This window comes from Scyliorhinus torazame, chromosome 13 (assembly GCF_047496885.1).
Source record: "Scyliorhinus torazame isolate Kashiwa2021f chromosome 13, sScyTor2.1, whole genome shotgun sequence".
In the NCBI taxonomy this organism is placed as follows: domain Eukaryota; kingdom Metazoa; phylum Chordata; class Chondrichthyes; order Carcharhiniformes; family Scyliorhinidae; genus Scyliorhinus; species Scyliorhinus torazame.
Window position 1 is genome coordinate 184,621,810 of NC_092719.1, and position 18,081 is coordinate 184,639,890.

The 18,081-nt window shown below is 44.8% G+C and overlaps 1 protein-coding gene across 3 annotated transcripts in view; it reads right to left on the reverse strand.

The window, feature by feature from the left end:
- Positions 1–18,081, reverse strand: part of cfap92 (cilia and flagella associated protein 92 (putative)) — a 185,710-nt gene that overhangs the window by 5,492 nt on the left and 162,137 nt on the right. For 2 of the 3 annotated variants that reach the window (XM_072472553.1, XM_072472551.1), the window contains exons 15-16: positions 14,170–14,314; positions 9,377–9,579 (exon numbers count right to left, since the gene is read on the reverse strand). In XM_072472553.1, the coding sequence (XP_072328654.1) occupies positions 9,377–9,579; positions 14,170–14,314 (348 nt within the window). The remainder of the gene's footprint in view (positions 1–9,376; positions 9,580–14,169; positions 14,315–18,081) is intronic. The other variant, XM_072472552.1, reaches the window with a different exon arrangement.

Below are 18,081 nucleotides of genomic sequence, written 5' to 3' on the forward strand. Positions count from 1 at the left end.
TTCCCCCCGGGGCAAACCTATGATTGTTTCTTATCGGGGACCCCCCCAAGGCTCCAGTCTTTCCCCTATGCCGTCTCCACTGTCCCCAAATCTTCAGTGTAGCCACCACCACCGGGCTTGTGGTGTAGTTCCTCGGTGAGAACGGCAATGGGGCTGTCACCATAGCCTGTAGGCTAGTCCCCCTACAGGACGCCCTCTCTAATCTCTTCCACGCCGCTCCCTCCTCCTCTCCCATCCACTTACTCACCATTGAAATATTAGCGGCCCAATAATACTCACTTAGGTTCGGTAGTGCCAGCCCCCCCCTATCCCTGCTACGCTGTAAGAATCCCTTCCTCACTCTCGGGGTCTTCCCGGCCCACACAAAACCCATGATGCTCTTTTCAATCCTTTTAAAAAAAGCCTTCGTGATCACCACCGGGAGGTACTGAAACACAAAGAGGAATCTCGGGAGGACCACCATCTTAACCGCCTGCACCCTCCCTGCCAGTGACAGGGATACCATATCCCATCTCTTGAAATCCTCCTCCATCTGTTCCACCAACCGCGTTAAATTTAACCTATGCAATGTGCCCCAATTCTTAGCTATCTGGATCCCCAGGTAACGAAAGTCCCTTGTTACCTTCCTCAACGGTAGGTCCTCTATTTCTCTACTCTGCTCCCCTGGATGCACCACAAACAACTCACTTTTCCCCATGTTCAATTTATACCCTGAAAACTCCCCAAGTATCCGCATTATTTCTGGCATCCCCTCCGCCGGGTCTGCCACGTATAGTAGCAAATCGTCCGCATACAAAGATACCCGGTGTTCTTCTCCTCCCCTAAGTACTCCCCTCCACTTCTTGGAACCCCTCAACGCTATCGCCAGGGGCTCAATCGCCAGTGCAAACAATAATGGGGACAGAGGGCATCCCTGCCTTGTCCCTCTATGGAGCCGAAAATATGCAGATCCCCGTCCATTCGTGACCACGCTCGCCACTGGGGCCCTATACAACAGCTGCACCCATCTAACATACCCCTCTCCAAAACCAAATCTCCTCAACACCTCCCACAAATAATCCCACTCCACTCTATCAAATGCTTTCTCGGTATCCATCGCCACTACTATCTCCGTTTCCCCCTCTGGTGGGGCCATCATCATTACCCCTAACAACCTCCATATATTCGTGTTCAGCTGTCTCCCCTTCACAAACCCAGTTTGGTCCTCGTGGACCACCCCCAGGACACATTCCTCTATTCTCATTGCCATTACCTTGGCCAGGATCTTGGCATCTACATTTAGGAGGGAAATAGGTCTATAGGACCCGCATTGTAGCGGGTCCTTTTCCTTCTTTAAGAGAAGCGATATCGTTGCTTCAGACATAGTCGGGGGCAGTTGTCCCCTTTCCTTTGCCTCATTAAAGGTCCTCGTCAGTACCGGGGCGAGCAAGTCCACATATTTTCTATAGAATTCGACTGGGAATCCATCCGGTCCCGGGGCCTTTCCCGCCTGCATGCTCCTAATTCCTTTCACCACTTCTTCTACCTCGATCTGTGCTCCCAGTCCCACCCTTTCCTGCTCTTCCACCTTGGGAAATTCCAGCCGATCCAAGAAGCCCATCATTCTCTCCCTCCCATCCGGGGGTTGAGCTTCATATAATTTTTTATAAAATGTCTTGAACACTCCATTCACTCTCTCCGCTCCCCGCTCCATCTCTCCTTCCTCATCCCTCACTCCCCCTATTTCCCTCGCTGCTCCCCTTTTCCTCAATTGGTGTGCCAGCAACCTGCTTGCCTTCTCCCCATATTCGTACTGTACACCCTGTGCCTTCCTCCATTGTGCCTCTGCAGTGCCCGTAGTCAGCAAGTCAAATTCTACATGTAGCCTTTGCCTTTCCCTGTACAGTCCCTCCTCCGGTGCTTCCGCATATTGTCTGTCCACCCTCAAAAGTTCTTGCAGCAACCGCTCCCGTTCCTTACTCTCCTGCTTCCCTTTATGTGCCCTTATTGATATCAGCTCCCCTCTAACCACCGCCTTCAACGCCTCCCAGACCACTCCCACCTGGACCTCCCCATTATCATTGAGTTCCAAGTACTTTTCAATGCACCCCCTCACCCTTAGACACACACCCTCATCTGCCATTAGTCCCATGTCCATTCTCCAGGGTGGGTGCCCTCCTGTTTCCTCCCCTATCTCCAAGTCCACCCAGTGTGGAGCGTGATCCGAAATGGCTATAGCCGTATACTCCGTTCCCCTCACCTTCGGGATCAATGCCCTACCCAGCACAAAAAAGTCTATTCGCGAGTAGACTTTATGGACATAGGAGAAAAACGAGAACTCCTTACTCCTAGGTCTGCTAAATCTCCACGGGTCTACACCTCCCATCTGCTCCATAAAATCTTTAAGTACCTTGGCTGCTGCCGGCCTCCTTCCAGTCCTGGACTTCGACCTATCCAGCCCTGGTTCCAACACCGTATTAAAATCTCCCCCCATTATCAGCTTTCCCATCTCTAGGTCCGGAATGCGTCCTAGCATCCGCCTCATAAAATTGGCATCATCCCAGTTCGGGGCATATACGTTTACCAAAACCACCGTCTCCCCCTGTAGTTTGCCACTCACCATCACGTATCTGCCCCCGTTATCCGCCACTACAGTCTTTGCCTCGAACATTACCCGCTTCCCCACTAATATAGCCACCCCCCTGTTTTTCGCATCTAGCCCCGAATGGAACACCTGCCCCACCCATTCTTTGCGTAGCCTAACCTGGTCAATCAGTTTCAGGTGCGTTTCCTGTAACATAACCACATCTGCCTTAAGTTTCTTAAGGTGTGCGAGTACCCGTGCCCTCTTTATCGGCCCGTTCAGCCCTCTCACGTTCCACGTGATCAGCCGAGTTGGGGGGCTTCCTACTCTTGTAGGAACCCCCCCCTTGTCGATTAGCCATCACCTTTTTCCAGCTCCTCACCCGGTTCCCACGCAGCTGTATCTCCCCCAGGCGGTGCCCCCCTGCCCATCCTCCCCCATACCAGCTCCCCCCTCTCCCCAGCAGCAGCAACCCAGTAATTCCCCCCTCCCACCCCCCCCCGCTAGATCCCCCGCTAGCGTAATTACTCCCCCCATGTTGCTCCCAGAAGTCAGCAAACTCTGGCCGACCTCGGCTTCCCCCAGTGACCTCGGCTCGCACCGTGCGACGCCCCCTCCTTCCTGCTTCTCTATTCCCGCCATGATTATCATAGCGCGGGAACCAAGCCCGCGCTTCTCCCTTGGCCCCGCCCCCAATGGCCAACGCCCCATCTCCTCCACCTCCCCTTCTCCCCCCATCACCACCTGTGGGAGAAAGAAAAGTTACCACATCGCAGGATTAGTACATAAAACTCCTCTTTCCCCCCTTTTTAACCCCCCTCTTTGCCCCCCACATTCGCCCCACCACTTTGTTCAAACGTTCTTTTTAATAACCCACTCATTCCAATTTTTCTTCCACAATAAAAGTCCATGCTTCATCCGCCGTCTCAAAGTAGTGGTGCCTCCCTCGATATGTGACCCACAGTCTTGCCGGTTGCAGCATTCCAAATTTTATCTTCTTTTTATGAAGCACCGCCTTGGCCCGATTAAAGCTCGCCCTCCTTCTCGCCACCTCCGCACTCCAGTCTTGATAAACGCGGATCACCGCGTTCTCCCATTTACTGCTCCGAGTTTTCTTCGCCCATCTAAGGACCATTTCTCTATCCTTAAAACGGAGGAATCTCACCACTATGGCTCTGGGAATTTCTCCTGCTCTCGGTCCTCGCGCCATCACTCGGTATGCTCCCTCCACCTCCAACGGACCCGCCGGGGCCTCCGCTCCTATTAACGAGTGCAGCATCGTGCTCACATATGCCCCGACGTCCGCTCCCTCCACACCTTCAGGAAGACCAAGAATCCTCAGGTTGTTCCTCCTTGCGTTGTTTTCCAGTGCCTCCAACCTTTCCACACATCGTTTCTGATGTGCCTCCTGCGTCTCCGTCTTCACCACCAGGCCCTGTATGTCGTCCTCATTCTCGGCTGCCTTTGCCTTCACGACCCGAAGCTCCCGCTCATGGGTCTTTTGTTCCTCCTTTAGCCCTTCGATCGCCTGTAGTATCGGGGCCAACAGCTCTTTCTTCATTTCCTTTTTGATCTCTTCCACACAGCATTTCAAGAACTCTTGTTGTTCAGGGCCCCATGTTAAACTGCCACCTTCCGACGCCATCTTGGTTTTTGCTTGCCTTCCTTGCTGCTGTTCTAAAGGATCCACTGCAATCCGGCCACTTTCTCCTCCTTTTTCCATCCGTATCCAGGGGGGATTCCCTTCTGGTTTACCACACAGTGTTTTTAGCCGTCAAAATTGCCGTTGGGGCTCCTATCAAGAGCCCAAAAGTCCGTTTCACCGGGAGCTGCCGAAACGTGCGACTCAGCTGGTCATCGCCGCACCCGGAAGTCTCGTAACATTAGAAATATGTTACCCACCCTCCAGCATCAGAAGGAAAATATCTGACAACAATTAAAAGTGAAATATGCTGTGAAAATAGAACAGTATTTTAGCTGTGTTTTAACAGTATTATATGTGGAAACACTCAAGTAGATGAACCTGATTTGCCAAATTCAATGCATTTTTATTGTCTTGCTAAGCAAATTTAAAAAGCCATGAAAGGTGATATGTATCTTGGCTTGGTAATGATGAGTGACCCAATTAACAAACAGCAGATAGAAATCATTGCACCCTTCAGGGTCATCGATCATAAAATGGTTGTGTTCTAAATAGTCTAAGAGAGGGTTTTTCAAAGTATAGGTCGAGACGTGGGTGGGTGTCGGGAGGATTGTGGAGCAATTAGTGACAGCGTTCCCATGGTGGTCCTGATATGCAAAATGCCCAACGGCCACTACCGGCATTTTTATCAAGAAATGCAATCGCTGCGGCCATTTAAATGAGAAGGAAAGGAGGCTGTGTGTGCATTTTTCTGGCCATAAGCAGCAGCGAGCAGGTCAAGCGACCTGTGCGTACACTTGACATCAAGCCCTCTGTATGTAAGTGCTTTTGGTGCCAAATCACAGAGGAGAGCTTCAATTTTCTAGCTGTTAGCAAGCAAGGCAAGAGGACTGTGAAGATGAATCATTTTCTTACAAGAAAGAGATGGCCAGGGACACAAAAGACTGTCTACCTACTAGCCAGGATCTTGCATCTGCTGGAAAGAGCTGCTCAGGAGAGCCCAAGAAGCAGTGCTAGGTTAGCTCTGTACAAAACTCCAGGGCCTCTGGTGAACAGCTTACAAAGAAAAACCTTAATTCAGGGAAAACACAGTATAAAGATGATTTGTTGAGGTATGGTTTTGTCAATTGTGCCCGTGCAAATAAGGATGCTAAGCCAATGTGTCTTACGCAGGGAAGTACTGGCAAATTAGAAGAGAAGTTTCAGATTCTGAAAGAAAAGTGGTGGGTGAAAAATTCCATTTGCGTTGCGACCACAGAGTCCGCCATAACTTAATGATAATCTTTATTATTGTCACAAGTAGGCTCACATTAACCCTGCAACAAAGTTACTGTGAAAATTCCCTCGTCGCCACACACTCCGGCGCCTGTTCGGGTACAGAGAGAGAGAATTCAGAATGTCCAATTCACCCAACTTACAGCGGACTACAAATGAAAAGACTATGCTGCTGTACCTTGCCTGTGACAGCACATTAAAAACTAGGCAAAAGCTCATGAGGCTGTCAGCGTTCTGGAGTAGCATCTTCCAGCAATATCTAGTGCTGAGTAAAACAAGCATTTTGTTGCTATTGCCCTACATCTACAAGGTTGGATTTTCCATTCTCACAAAGATGAAGAAGGCTGAATGAAGTCTGCACCTGATATGTGCATTGCCCTCTCCTGTGAACCTGATTGGAGTGAGATCATGAGGGCCAAGCAGGCTCTCCTTTTTTGCATTGAAGGTAAGCAGCCGGTTCGGTGGGTTAGAAGAATGAGGTCCCATGAAAAAAAACTTGAAAAACACTGATCTAGCATTTAACATGTTTTAACATAAACTGTTCAAGTTTATGCAAATTGGATGGAAGGACTGTGCTCAACACTTTGTGCAGGATAAGGACTCAGCCTGCAAGATAAATATAGATAGGAACAATTAACAGTGCAAGTCAAGAATTTTATTCTCAATGGACTGGCAAGTTTTCTGAAGCAAAATGAGGAAAAGCAAAATAAATTTGAAGGCAGAAATGTGAAAAAGGTTACTGTGATGAATATAGGGACAAGCAACAATATGAAGCAGACAAATAGGTCAAGTAAACTATTCAGCTGCAAATGTAAAATGTAACTAAGAAATGCTTTCAACTCTGTAATTACAGTCAGGGGAGAACTGATAACCCCTATCAAAGGTCCTCGTGAAGTGGATAGGCGCAAGATAGTTATTAAACCAAATGATTATTTGTTCCGGATATTTCTAGCAAAGGCAAGAGCTGTATGCATTCTAAATTGCATTAACCCAACTACAATATAAATTATTTGGAATTGAAATTGGGCTCAAAGGGATCAATATTAGTCGATCCCCGGGATGGATGCTATTCATCCCAGCGTACTAAGACAGAAGAGATTTATGAGACCATCGTGATCATCATGCGAGAGCTGAATGAACACGGATAGTTTCCAGATAGATTGTAGTACATTTTTGAAAAAAGTATGACAAAGCAGACACAGGTAACTAAAGATTCATTAATTTTCCACCAATTCCAGATAAAGTTGCGCAGACTTGACTTAACAGTCTCTACTTTCTTTTGAGGAAATACAATCTCCAATAAACTACAAAAAACTACCACAATAAAATACGAAGACTTCCAAAAAAGACTTGGCAAAGTAATGCACAAAAGGCTCCTCGAGGCAGAATTCGGAAGTTAAATTTGCAAATGAACAAGAGTGCTGAAGACAGAAAGGTGCACTTGTTAGAAGAGTTGTGCTGTGGTTTAATGGAGCATCTTAGGAATTGTTTTTACACTTATTTCAAATTGATATCAACAAATTGGATTCAGAAACGCACTGCCATCTGAGTGAGGCAATTGATTCTGAGGAGGCAGCTCCCAACCTGTAAAACTAAACAAAACTGTGACGTGGAACAGTGGCTAATACAAATGTAAAGGAGTCCACATAGGAATACAAACATCGGCAAACTAATTGGACTATGTAGACAAAACTCTAGAGGAAATCAATCAAATTGTATCACGTCAAGCCACACCATTAGTACTGCCCCAGTAAAGCCCTAAAGGCTTTTCAGAGAACAGTCTTGAGGCAAATCCTCAGTATAGAGAAGCTGAAAGCAGCAGTCGCTGGGACTAAATCCCAGAACACCCTCCTTAACAGCATTGTGGGTATATCTACACCACAGAAACTGCAGTGGTACAAGGCAGCAGCTCAGTGCCAATTGGGGATGGGCAATAAATGCTGGCCGAGCCAGCGAAGCCCACATCCCAAATCAGTAAAACGAAAGCTGAGATGAGTAATACCAGATTTAAAGAATTGATCATACTGATAAAGAGAAAGGAAATACTAAGCATATGAAAAAGTTAGATTCAAGAAATTACTTAAATAGTACAAGTGGTTTAGGATCAAATTAGTAAAAGACAAATTTAGGGCTGATGTCAGAACGTGGGATAAATTCGTAAATACATCAGCATGGAAAAAATTGTGGATATTTTTAAGAAGAGAAATAATAATTTGATGCCTTGAGGAGCATTGGATAGTCTAGAGGGTGAACCAAAATAGGACAAATATGGGACAAAAGGCTGCTATCATCCATCTCTAAGAATATCTGGATAAAAGGAAGGAAGCTCTTACTGTAAAATAGGGAAACACAGCAGTCAATTTACAAATAGCAAGGTCGACAAAGAAGAATGACCAAATTATGTTTCAGTGGCACAGATAGTTGATAATGACACCAGGAGATCTCTGCTCTTATCTTCAAAAAGTGCCATGAAATCTTTTGCATCCATCCGAGAGACGAGTTGGAGCTTTGTTAGTCTCATTCTGTGTTGTGACCGTTTACAATTCTGTGCCATTAATGTAACACTCCTTCAGTGCTGCATTGAAGTGCCAGCCTATATTCAAACCCTGGAGATAAGCTGGGACTTGCAACTTTATGATTCAAAGACAAGAGTGTTACCACTGAACTAAGGCTTGTATCTTCATTGACCACAGGTGCTAACTCTTCCTTTCCACCAGGAATCACTCTAACCAATTTAAAATTATTTGACCCTCTTGCTCACATTGATAAATTGAGGGGGATCCAGTGTAATGTTCCAGGGAACCAGGTTCGAATCCCACCATGGCAGATGGCAAAATTTGAATCCAATAGAAAATCTGGAATTAAAAGCCTAATGTTGACCATGAAACCATCATCAAAAGAGCCCAACTGGTTCACTAATATTCTTTAGGGAAGGAAATTTGCCATCCTCACCTGGTCTGGCCTACATGTGACTCCAGAACCACATCACTGTGGTTGACAGTTAAATAGCCCAGAAGCCACTCAATTGAAGGTGGTCAGTTAGCTCAGTTGGATGATTTGTGAAGCGGAGCGACACCAGCAGTGTGGGTTCAATTCTCGTACTGGCTGAGGTTATTCATGAAGGCTCCACCTTCTCAACCTCACCTGAGGTGTAGTGACCCTCAGATTAAATTACCACCAGTCAGCTCTCTCTCAAAGGGAAGAGCAGCCTAGGCCTTGGGGGACGTCCACTTCAAGGGTAATTAGCAATGGGCATTAAATGCTGGCTCAGCCAACGACGCCCATATCCCATGAATGAATTTTTAAAAAGGAATGAATCAAGCCTTTTTTTCCAAATTGAAGAGTTGTCAGATAATGCAAATTTTCTTTCCTCAATTAACTTGCTTTAAGTCGGTACAATTAATTAATAGTTGACGTGGAGATCACTGTAACCTTTTGGGGAAAAATGGGACAAATATTTAAGAAGGTGGTATGGGCTACAGAAAGAGAGCAGTGCAATGTAATTAAGTTTTGGATTGATCTAGCAAAGGGAGCAACCCGAATGACCTTTCTCTGTTTTCCACCTTTTATAATTTGATGTAAATTTTCTCAATGGTCAATTTCAGGAACTGATGTTTGTCAGCATGCATTACTAAATCCACATATATTTATGGACGGCATTTTTTCATTTTGTGGAAAGAGCTTGAACAAAATAATGGTGTTTGACTTGGGAAACACTACAACATCACCGTGTCTATTTATTACCACGGGAGGCTGAGTTGACCACCTCTAGGTTGTGAGATATAAATGTCAGGAATTTGGTGAGCATGTACTCTGTAATGACTTGAAAGGAAATCAAAACTTAGGGAGATCCTTCAAAAAATTGTGTACTATATATTAAACTGTATGTACAGTACCTTTTGAAAACTTACGGGCTGCTTGAGGGTGGCTCTCCCAGGCTTGTCTAGCTGTGTGCATGAATCTGGCTCAGTAGTCCGTAACCCAAAATCTGTATGGCGTGGACAACATTTATCCTGGGTGTTGTCTGCTATAAGTTTTGAGCGCCAATCCTCAAAACTTTTGTAAATAGTTTCAAGTTGTTCAGCTCTTAAAGTGGCACCTGAAAAGCAAGATCCCATGTATAGTTTAAATTGCGATTACATATAAAAATGTCAGACAGGAAAAGACAGCTGTTCCATCTAGGATGTCCCATAGCATCATGATGTCTTCCACAATTGGATACTTCTGTCCCATGACTATACACGTCATCTCTTGGGAAAGGCAGAAAGCCAAATATATTTTTTTTAATTAATTTTTAAAATAAATTTAGAATACCCAATTATTTTTTTCCAATTAAGGGGCTAAATTGCCAATCCACCTACACTGCCCATCTTTGGGTTGTGGGGATGAGACCCACGTAGGCACGGGGAGAATGTGCAAACTCCACATGGATAGTGAACCGGGGCCGGGATCGAACCCGGGTCCTCGGCGCCGTGATGCAGCAGTGCTAACCACTGCTCCACCGTGCCACCCCATAAAGCCAAATAATAGTTTACACACATCGTGGAATGGGAGATAGTTAGATTTGCAAGATTAGGAAGAACTCATTAAAAGGTAGACCAAAATAAAGAACCACACAACCCAGAGAAAGAAACTGCACTTAGATGGTTTAAATGCTAAGGTTTGATTCTGCTTAATGCATTACTCTTCAGAGAGTTACAGTATCATCTGGCACGAGAAGACTCCTTATGGAGAACAATTTGGATTTTGGTACACTTTCAGTATATTTCAATTCTTTTATGACATTCTTCAGCTATAATTTTCCTTAAACAACAATTCATTAGATGATTTACATTGGCATGGCTACATTTTGCTGCAAAAGCTATACAATAGTTCAGTGTTAGATGAGTTGAGGTTCCAGTAAATTTAAAAGAGCCAATGTGATTTTTCTGTAAATACCTGTCATTTTAATGGTCAAAAGAAACATTTAATGCTCTTAGTGTGTGATATTTTAATAACTGTAGTCACATCAAGATTTTTGATCTTAGTAAGTGCCAAGTAAATTTCCAAATCTGCAACCCTAGCAACAGTAACATGGAAACTTTAGAGTCAAATTTGGCCAATAACTCAGGGAAAAGGATGGTTAGCAAAGTATTTTTCCAGGAGTCCAGACCAACAGGGTACTTAAAATCAGAGCCAGGGCATTCAGGAGAAAAGTTAGGAAATCATTCAAACAATGCTGTCAGCTCTCCTGTAGAAAGCAGTAAATACTAGGTTAATTAATAATTTTAAATTGGAGTCAGATTGATTTTTTTTTGGTCAAGGGTATTAAAGGATATGAAATCATGGCAGGCTGTGGAGTCGGGATACAGATCAGCATAAGAGGTTCAAGCAGCTGAATAACCTACCCCTGTTAGAACATAGAACATAGAACATACAGTGCAGAAGGAGGCCATTCGGCCCATCGAGTCTGCACCGACCCACTTAAGCCCTCACTTCCACCTTATCCCCATAACCCAATAATCCCTCCTAACCTTTTTGGACATTAAGGGCAATTTAGCATGGCCAATCCACCTAACCTGCACGTCTTTGGACTGTGGGAGGAAACCGGAGCACCCGGAGGAAACCCACGCAGACACGGGGAGAACGTGCAGACTCCACACAGACAGTGGCCCAGCGAGGAATTGAACCTGGGACCCTGGCGCTGTGAAGCCACAATGCTATCCACTGTGCTACCATGCTGCCCTATGTTCTATAATAAATGGAAATAGCAAGAAGGTGGTTCATTTGGTCATTAACCCAGACACTAGGTGGCAAACAGAAAATCTACCCCATTAGCTTTGAAAAAAAGCTGTGGATCAGTTGTGCAGAAACATGTCATGTCATCTATTTGTCTGAAATTCCCCTTCCACTAATTTCGCAAAAATGTGTTTCAGAGATTTTTTTAATTTATGGGATGTGGGCATCACTGGCTCGGCCAGCATTTCTTGTCCATCGCTAATTGCCCTTGAAAAGGTGGTGATGTGAGCTGCTGCCTTGAACTGTTGCAGTTCATGTGGTGTAGACACACCGACAGAGCTGTTAGGGAAGAATTCCAGAATTTTAACCCAGCGACTGTGAAGGAACTGCGATATATTTCAAAGTCAGGATGGTGAGTGGCTTGGAAGGAGACTTCTGCTATTCTTGTCCTTCTAGATGGAGTGGTCATGGGTTTGGAATGTGCTGTCTAGGGAGTCTTGCTGACTTCCTGTAATGCATTTTACATGTGGCGCACTCTACTGTTGCTATGCATTGGTGGTGGAGGGAGCGAATGTGGATAGGGTTCCATTCAAGTAGGCTTTGTCCTGGATGGTGTCAAGCTTCTTAAGTGTTGTTGGAGCTGCACTCATCCAGGCAGGTGCGGTGGCACAGTGGTTAGCACTGCTACCTCACAGGTCCAGTGTCCCTGGTTCAATTCCGGCCTCGGGTGACTGTGGAGTTTGCACTTTCTCCCCGTGTCTGTGTGAGTTTCCTCCGGGTGCTCCAGTTTCCTCCCACAGTCCAAAGATGTGTAGGTTAGGTGGATTGGCCATGCTAGATTGCCCCTTAGTGTCCAAAAGGTTAGATGGGGTTACGGGGATAGGGTGGCCGTATGGGCTTGACTAGTATGCTCTTTCCAAGGGCAGGTGTGGACTCGATGAGCTGAATGGCCTCCTTCTGGACTGTAAATTCTATGATTCCATCACTCCTGAATTGTACATTGTAGATAGTAGGGAGATGAGTTACTCACTGCAGGATTCCTAGCCTTTGACCTTCCCTTGTAGCTACAGTATTTGTAAGGCTAGTTCAGATCAGTTTCTGGTCAACGGTAACACCCCAAAATGTTGATAGTGCGGGATTCAGTGATGGTAATGCCATTGGATGTCAAGGGCTATGGTTAGATTCTCTCTGGTTGGAGATCGTCATTGTCTGGCACTAATTTGTTTGAAGCAAATGTTACTTACCACTAGCCATGCCTAGCTGGATATTGTGCAGGTCATGGACTGCTTCAGTATCTGAGGAGTGATGAATGGTGCACCACCCCTTATGATGGAAGGTCATTGATGAAGCAGCTGAAGATAGTTGGGTCTAGATAAAGATGTCCACGAAACTTCTTCATGATCATATTCTGCATACAAGGAACTTTGCCTGTTCTTGAATGTTGCCAAACAAAACCCATATAACAACTCGGACCTAGTCAGTCAAATATTCCACCTCTGGTATATGTTGAAGGAGAGACTGCCACATGTTGAGAACTTCCCATACTTTGGCAGCCACTTCTCTCAAAGTGCCATTGTTGATGAGGAGATCCAATGCTGCATCAACTGCTTCTCCTCCGCCTTCTACAAACTGCCCTTGAATGTTTGACAACAAAGACCCCTGCAAGTCAATAAATGCCGTAGTACACAGAGCAGTTGTCATCACCAGACTTGTGTTCTGCAATGAGACCTGGACTGTGCATAGGCAGCCCATAAGAGTGCTTGAGAAATTCCATCAGCAATACCTCTGCTGTATCCTCCAGAATCAATGCAAGGACCATCAAAAAGCTCTGCTGTCCTTTTTGAAGCCAGCTCTACAAGCATTCAAGCAAAAGTCCTGCAAAATCAACTTTGATGGACACCAAGTCACGATGTCTGATAACCAATTCCCCACCAGGCCCTTTTTTTCTCAACTTACAAATGCCTAATGTCCCAGGGGAGAACAAAGAAAATGTTACAAAGGCGATCTGAAGGTCCCCTTGAAGTGTGGTAACATTGACATTAATGACTACCAATTGTTCAAAATGGTGACAACTTGTCCATCAAACCGCATCACATGTTTGTATCCACATGCCTTATAGAGCGGCAACAGAGAAGAAAAGGAAGCAAATCCTGCACTTCGGATCCCACTACCTCCTAGAAAGCCTTGTCCTATGTGCTCCCAAGATCTGCAGGTCGGGAATTGGCCTGTTCAGTCACTTGAAGACCCCATGCCAGAAACCCGTGATTCTGATTGCATTGAGGGACAGCCAACAACAATGGCTAATTTTGCAGACGCATTACTACATTTAAAATATAATTTGTACCAAATAAGCTGAAATGTTAAGCATTTGTACAGTAGAATCCTTCATATTAATTTCAATGTTGTTTCAAAAGAAAATATGAGTATCACATTTCCATACATGTGGTTTCAGCACTACTATTCTTCCTATATTCCTTTTGTTTTTCTTGAGAGTTAATAAATATTCCAGGCACGATCCAACGGCCACGCTGTGTTGGAAAAGCAGCTCGCCGCAGCACAGTGTGCCAGTTGAAAGTCGGGAGACCCTGCTCCCAGGATCTACGCGACTCAATGCCTTGCTAGATTCAACGCAATCTCATGCATGCGATCGAGCTGGGTTGGGTGTTGGGTGGTGCGGAAGGGAGGGCGGGGAGTGGTTTGAGGACCTCTTGCTAAAATGGGGAGTTCTGGCGAGGAGCACCCCACTGTGCAAAACGGGGCTATGTGCAGCCTCGGCCACGCATTCCCTGTTCAGGCTCTTTATTCAACACGAGTTAGCCATGTGTTTCTCAGCACTGCGAGTGCCGGGAAACATGCGGCCAAATGCACTTGCTAGGGGACTTTGTTCCCTTTTGGGAGAATCACACCCTCCGTATCATACTTTACAAACTCGACAATGAGGTCCGTTTTTACTAATCACCAAAGCACATACCTGCCAAATGAATACTGACTGGTGGTGGTGAATACTTTATCTTCTTGTATAAGTCAAAATCTTTATTCCTCTCATTCCATTTCCATCTGTCACGTGGTAGGACTGGTGTGTACACATTAGCATACAGAATATGTTCCTTCCAAGCCTAGAGGAAAACCAGTATTCACACCATCAACAGTAACAAAAAGCATACAAAGCGAAGCAGTCAATGTGCAAATGAGTTATGAAATGGCGGACTGGATTTGTGCGCCAGAATGATGACCAAGGATAGGCTGAAATCATCCTCAGATTTCATTGGAGTAAATCCGGTGAGATTCAGGCATCAATTGGGCATTCTAATGCAGCACACTCATCCAGGCCATTTGGATTTCTGATTCCAAACTGTCCTGTAGGCTAAGTCCAGAGTAGAGGTTGAGTGCAGGCGGATAGGAACTCACAGTGTTAATGTGAAGATAGAAGAAGCATTCCTGTTCCTCTTGTCTGAACATTAAGGTAAATGCTTTTCTTTTAAATGTGGTTTCTTTGGCCGCCTCCAGAGAGTTTAGGCTGCTGTAGATCCTAAAGGTCTAGTGAGAACTTGCAAGAGATGACCTATTAAAAAAAGCGCTGATGAACTTTAGTAATGCCCGAACGCCCGTGCAAATCAGGAACCACCTGTTGCTCTCCTATTATCTGTCATGGCAATGTCTGTGCTGGTCGTCTGGAGGAGCAATTCACTTGGTGCCACTTGCCTGCCTCTTCCCCATCGCCATGTAAACCTTTCCTTTTTGCTTAATCATCCAATTCCCTTTTGAAAGCCTCATTTGACCCTGTTTTCGCCACTCTCTCTACCAGTACACTCCTGATCCTAATCACTCACTGCACAAAAAAGTTGTTTTCTCATGTTTCTTCCTTTGCCAATTACCTTCCATCTCTGCCTTCCGGTTCTCCATCCTTCTAACAATGGCAGCAGTTTCTCCCTATCGACTGTGTCCAGATACCTCAGGATTTTGAACACCTCTTATCAAATCTCCTCTATGTAGCTTCGGAGTACACGGTACTTGCATCATTAATTGGTGCATGGTAATTGAAGAGCGTGCATTGAAAGAGTGCATGTGGATGTACTGGTTATTTGGATTTACCTTGACAAGAAAATGTTGTTCTATTCATTTAAAGGGCAGTTGTATAAATTCTATTGGGTGTCAAATAAATGTTTTGAGCAGTCTGCTGTATGTTACAATGAACTTACTTCATTGTAAATTCATTGTAAATTGTAAATTCTATGATTACTTGTTTGGTATTATTGCATACTGTAATGATGGAATACCACAGTTACATCTGTGTCACAGAATAGCAGAAATGTTTCTTTTTCAGAAGGAAGCCATATGGTCTGTGTGCCTATGTTAGCTCGCCACCACTGCTACCTGTAGTGTCTTTGTTCTTCAAGTGTTTATCTAATTTCCTCGCTAGGTGCCATGATTTACGGGACTATAGGTAAATCTTGTTATCACGTATTCCATATTAAAAATAATCCTGCTTCAAAAATGGCCTTCCAAATTATTCCCTTTATACCCGAAGTATTAATCCTGGCTTCGATTTATTACCGATTCACCGGCCAATGGAAATAATCTTTCAATATTTACCCCTTAAATCTTCCATGAATAAACATTCCTTTTTGATCTCTTAAACATATATTTTTTGCCAATGGACACATGCATATTTTCGGCTTTTTTGTGACTACGTCTTCCCATCTGATATTACTCCCTTTGGGCTTTTCCCTTGTATAGGCATAAAGTACAACAAGGAAGTTACGTAAACCTGTATAAATGACTGGTTCTGGGTCCAGTTCTGGGCACCACACTTTAGGAATGATGTGAAAGTACAAGAGAGGGTGCAGAAAAGATTCACAAGAGCGGTTCCAGGGATTAAGAGCTTCAGTATGTAGAATGATAGGAGAAGTTGGGATTCATCTCCTTGGAGAAGATTGAGAGGAGATTTGATAAGAGGTGTTCAAAACCACGTGGGGTCTGGACAGAGTAGGTGGGGAGAAACTGTTCTTGTTGGTGGATGGACCGAGAACCAGAAGGTGATTGGTAAGGAAGCAATGGCAAGCTGAGTAAAATCTTCTTCACACAGTGAGTGGTTAGGCTCTAGAATGCACCATTCGAGAATGTTGCAGGCAGGGCCAACTGCGGCTTTCAAAACGGAGTTGGATCATTATCAGAAAAGCAAATATTTTCAGAGGTACCCAGAAAAGGCAAGGAAATGGCCCTGGGTGAATTGCTCTTTTAGAGGGCCAGCACAGACAAAATGGCCCAAGTGGCCTCCTGTACTGTAACTGTTCTATGATTCGAAGCAAAGTGGGAATGAGTGCAACAAAGTTGAATTATTATCTGATAAATTGAATTAAACAGTTTTGAACTAAACAAGTAGCTGAGCAGATCTACATTTGACAGCTGTTTAGCTATTCCTTTAACCTGTATTGTCTTAATGCATCCTCCTATGTTTTTCCTTAGTTTCCTTTTTAACCTTAATTTAGAAACAGAAAGCTTCACAGAGAGAAAGCTATTCAGCCCATTGTGTCCGTGCTGGATGACGAAGAGCTATTCAGTTTAATCCCTCCTTCCAGCTTTTGGTCTGTAGCCCTGTAGGTTCTAGTACTACAAGTGCATAACCAAGTGTTTTTTTAAGATATATTTTCAGGCAGTGCGTTTTAGACTCCCAGCGCACCCGGGTGGAAAAAATTACTCCACTCCCCTCAACTTCTTCTCCTTTAATTATTTTACTTTAAATCTATGCCCTTGGCTATTCACCTCTCTGTTTACAGAATTAGGTTCTTCCTATCCACCTACCTAGATCCTTCTTCACTTTATACGTCTCAAAGGTGCTGGATTTTAATCGTATTCCTTCCATGTCCATGTAAAAAATTGTGTTCTAACACAAGTGGTTGAAGTATATAGGAAATGATTTATTTTATGGAATACATTATGGCCACAATTCAGCGACCTCATCGCGCCCAACTTGCAACACTCGAAACGTCTTGCAAGATTCAACAGAATCTCACGAGACGTCACATTCTGGATCTCGCCCTCACTGGGCGTGGTCCAGATCAGCAGGCTCATTTTAAAATACATTTGCCAGATTCATCCGGTACCTCTGTAACTCAATGGCCATGCCTGGGAGACATCGCCAGGGCACTATTCAGTACTGGCCCACTCCACACAAACGTGGACCAGGTGTAACAGCACCTGGGGAGGTGAGGAGGTTGGGGGGGGGGAGGTATCACCCAGGCTATTGGAGACCCCTGGTTGGTCTGGGGACAGGGCAGGGTGACATCCTGGCTCTCCCTCTGGCACCTGGGCACTCTGGAAATTGGCACTTCCGGGGATTGGGTCGTGGGGGGGGGGGGTTTGCCGTTGCCTCGCCAAGGTTGGGGATGAGGAGGGGTTCTCATGGCCTCCCCAAGGTTGGGGGTGAGGGCGGGGGGAGAGAAAAATTGAGGCAGCCTTCCAAGATGGTGCCCCAATTTGCGAGTCCATTGAAGTCCACTGAATCGCGCCCTATATATTCCACATTTGTGATATATCAATCATGTATCAAATTCTTTTGAGGACCAAATAAATTACTTTAATTCCTATTCAGAATGTAAACCATGGTAATGGAAAACCAAGGGAAAAATTAATTGTTTTGTTCACCTTTACTATTTCCCTCAAATCTCAAAGATACCTTTCTAATTCACTGAACATTAATGCTATTCATCTTTAGAATAATAAATTGTTCTTGGGTGATTTTATTCTCGTGTGTCCTGTAGAACAAATAATTTACTGGTTCTACCTTTTTTGAAATGTTAGGAGTTGACATTATAGATAATTCACACTTTGCAAATGTTCATTTCAATTACCAAGTTACTTCAACACTGAAATTGAAAGATTG